This window comes from Penaeus monodon, chromosome 44, assembly GCF_015228065.2.
Source record: "Penaeus monodon isolate SGIC_2016 chromosome 44, NSTDA_Pmon_1, whole genome shotgun sequence".
Lineage (NCBI taxonomy): Eukaryota > Metazoa > Arthropoda > Malacostraca > Decapoda > Penaeidae > Penaeus > Penaeus monodon.
Genome location: NC_051429.1, coordinates 2,589,207 through 2,590,755, shown reverse-complemented (window position 1 = coordinate 2,590,755; position 1,549 = coordinate 2,589,207). Strand labels below are relative to the sequence as shown.

At 35.8% G+C, this 1,549-nt stretch overlaps 1 protein-coding gene across 1 annotated transcript in view; it reads right to left on the bottom strand.

The window, feature by feature from the left end:
• LOC119568512 (zinc finger protein OZF-like) overlaps positions 1 to 100 on the bottom strand; it is a 5,556-nt gene extending 5,456 nt beyond the window's left edge. Inside the window, exon 1 of the mRNA XM_037917050.1 lies at positions 48 to 100. Coding sequence (XP_037772978.1) covers positions 48 to 100 — 53 coding nt within the window. The remainder of the gene's footprint in view (positions 1 to 47) is intronic.
• Between the last annotated feature and the right edge of the window lie 1,449 nt (positions 101 to 1,549).

Sequence of the window (1,549 nt, the reverse complement as noted above, 5' to 3'; positions counted from 1 at the left end):
ATCTGAATTTCATTTTTCATACAAACTCTTTCTCTGAAAGATATTACGCAGACAACCGTAGACGCATAGGAATTTTATATTCCAACCCAGTGAGCTGCATCTTCAATATCTGTAGAAAGGGTCTTCCTGTCCTATGCATGTTATAACATTAAAGGTAAGGAATGGGAAAGGCAGATTGGATCACGAGAAAGGAAGAACAAGAAGAGAAAAGAAAGGGGCCTGAGGCTTGGACAAGGTAGAGAAGATTGATCGTTCAGGACCAATGATCTTTCCCCGATTTATTCCAGCCTCAACGAGCGCGTATTGGTGGAACAGACGTACGACTGGCAGCTGCAATTGATTTCATTATATTCCGCCCGACGTATATGCACAAGAGGGTTCAAGTCGTGTGTTGAGATAACCGGATTGCTGAGCCAGATGCCGTGTTAACAAACATATACAAATATCTTCTGAATTATTGTGATGCTATGACTACAGTCGTGCATTGCCTACGAAACGAAACTTGACGTTTTTATAGGCCTATTAATCAGCCAGACTACCATATATCTAGCAGGAGTTTATAGGCGTACTTGTAGGGCTTACATAATTGCACTTGTTATAAAACAACATCCATATGTTCGCTAACACAGTAAAATATTTGTCGATATATAATCTACATTAAAAAATGTATTGTAAGCAGCACATGTCGCATGATTTGTAAAATTGGCAAGAGCATGTATAATAATTTCTAATGGCGTCCATGGTAAAGGAAATCCTGCCTGACATGTCTGATATGACCTGGTTCGTCACACTCCTTCTCTCTCTCTCTCTCTCTTTTTCTTCTTACCCCATCTCTCTATCTCTCTCCATATGGTAAATATTAATTATATTAATATATATATATATATATATATATATATATATATATATATATATATATATATATATATATATATATATATATATATTTCTCCCTACCCAATGTCTCTCTCTCTCTCATTTTAAAATTAAAATGCTTGTTGAGGAAAGAACAATATACATTTTATACACAAGGGAAACATGGCTCAAGGAGGAGGAGTATATATATATGTATGGGATACCCTGAAGTCAAACAGGATATCTGCTACAGCCATTAACAATACTGCCGTAGAAGATGTCTGAGTTACGGTACAAAGCAACATGCTTCCTTCCTTCAATATTGGCGCTGTCTATAGGCACACCCATGCTACCTCGGAATCTTTTGAATACTTTGAAAAGTTCTTTAGAGAAATGTATTCAAAACAGAAACGGCTTTTCATCTTAGGTGACCTAAATGATGACTTAACAAAATCTAAAGCGAAGTTGGCTAAGACGATTAAGAAAAATAAATTAGAACAAATAATAGATGAACCTACACAAATTATTATAAACACCTCTTCTCTATTGGCTTTGATAATAACTACAGATCAGACATCATTCTCCACTTCGATGTCATTCTTTGTCATGTTGCTGACCATGAACTTATCACGGTGACGTTAAATATAAAGAAAACAAAGCAACCACCAGTAATAAAAACTTTTCGCGATTTCAA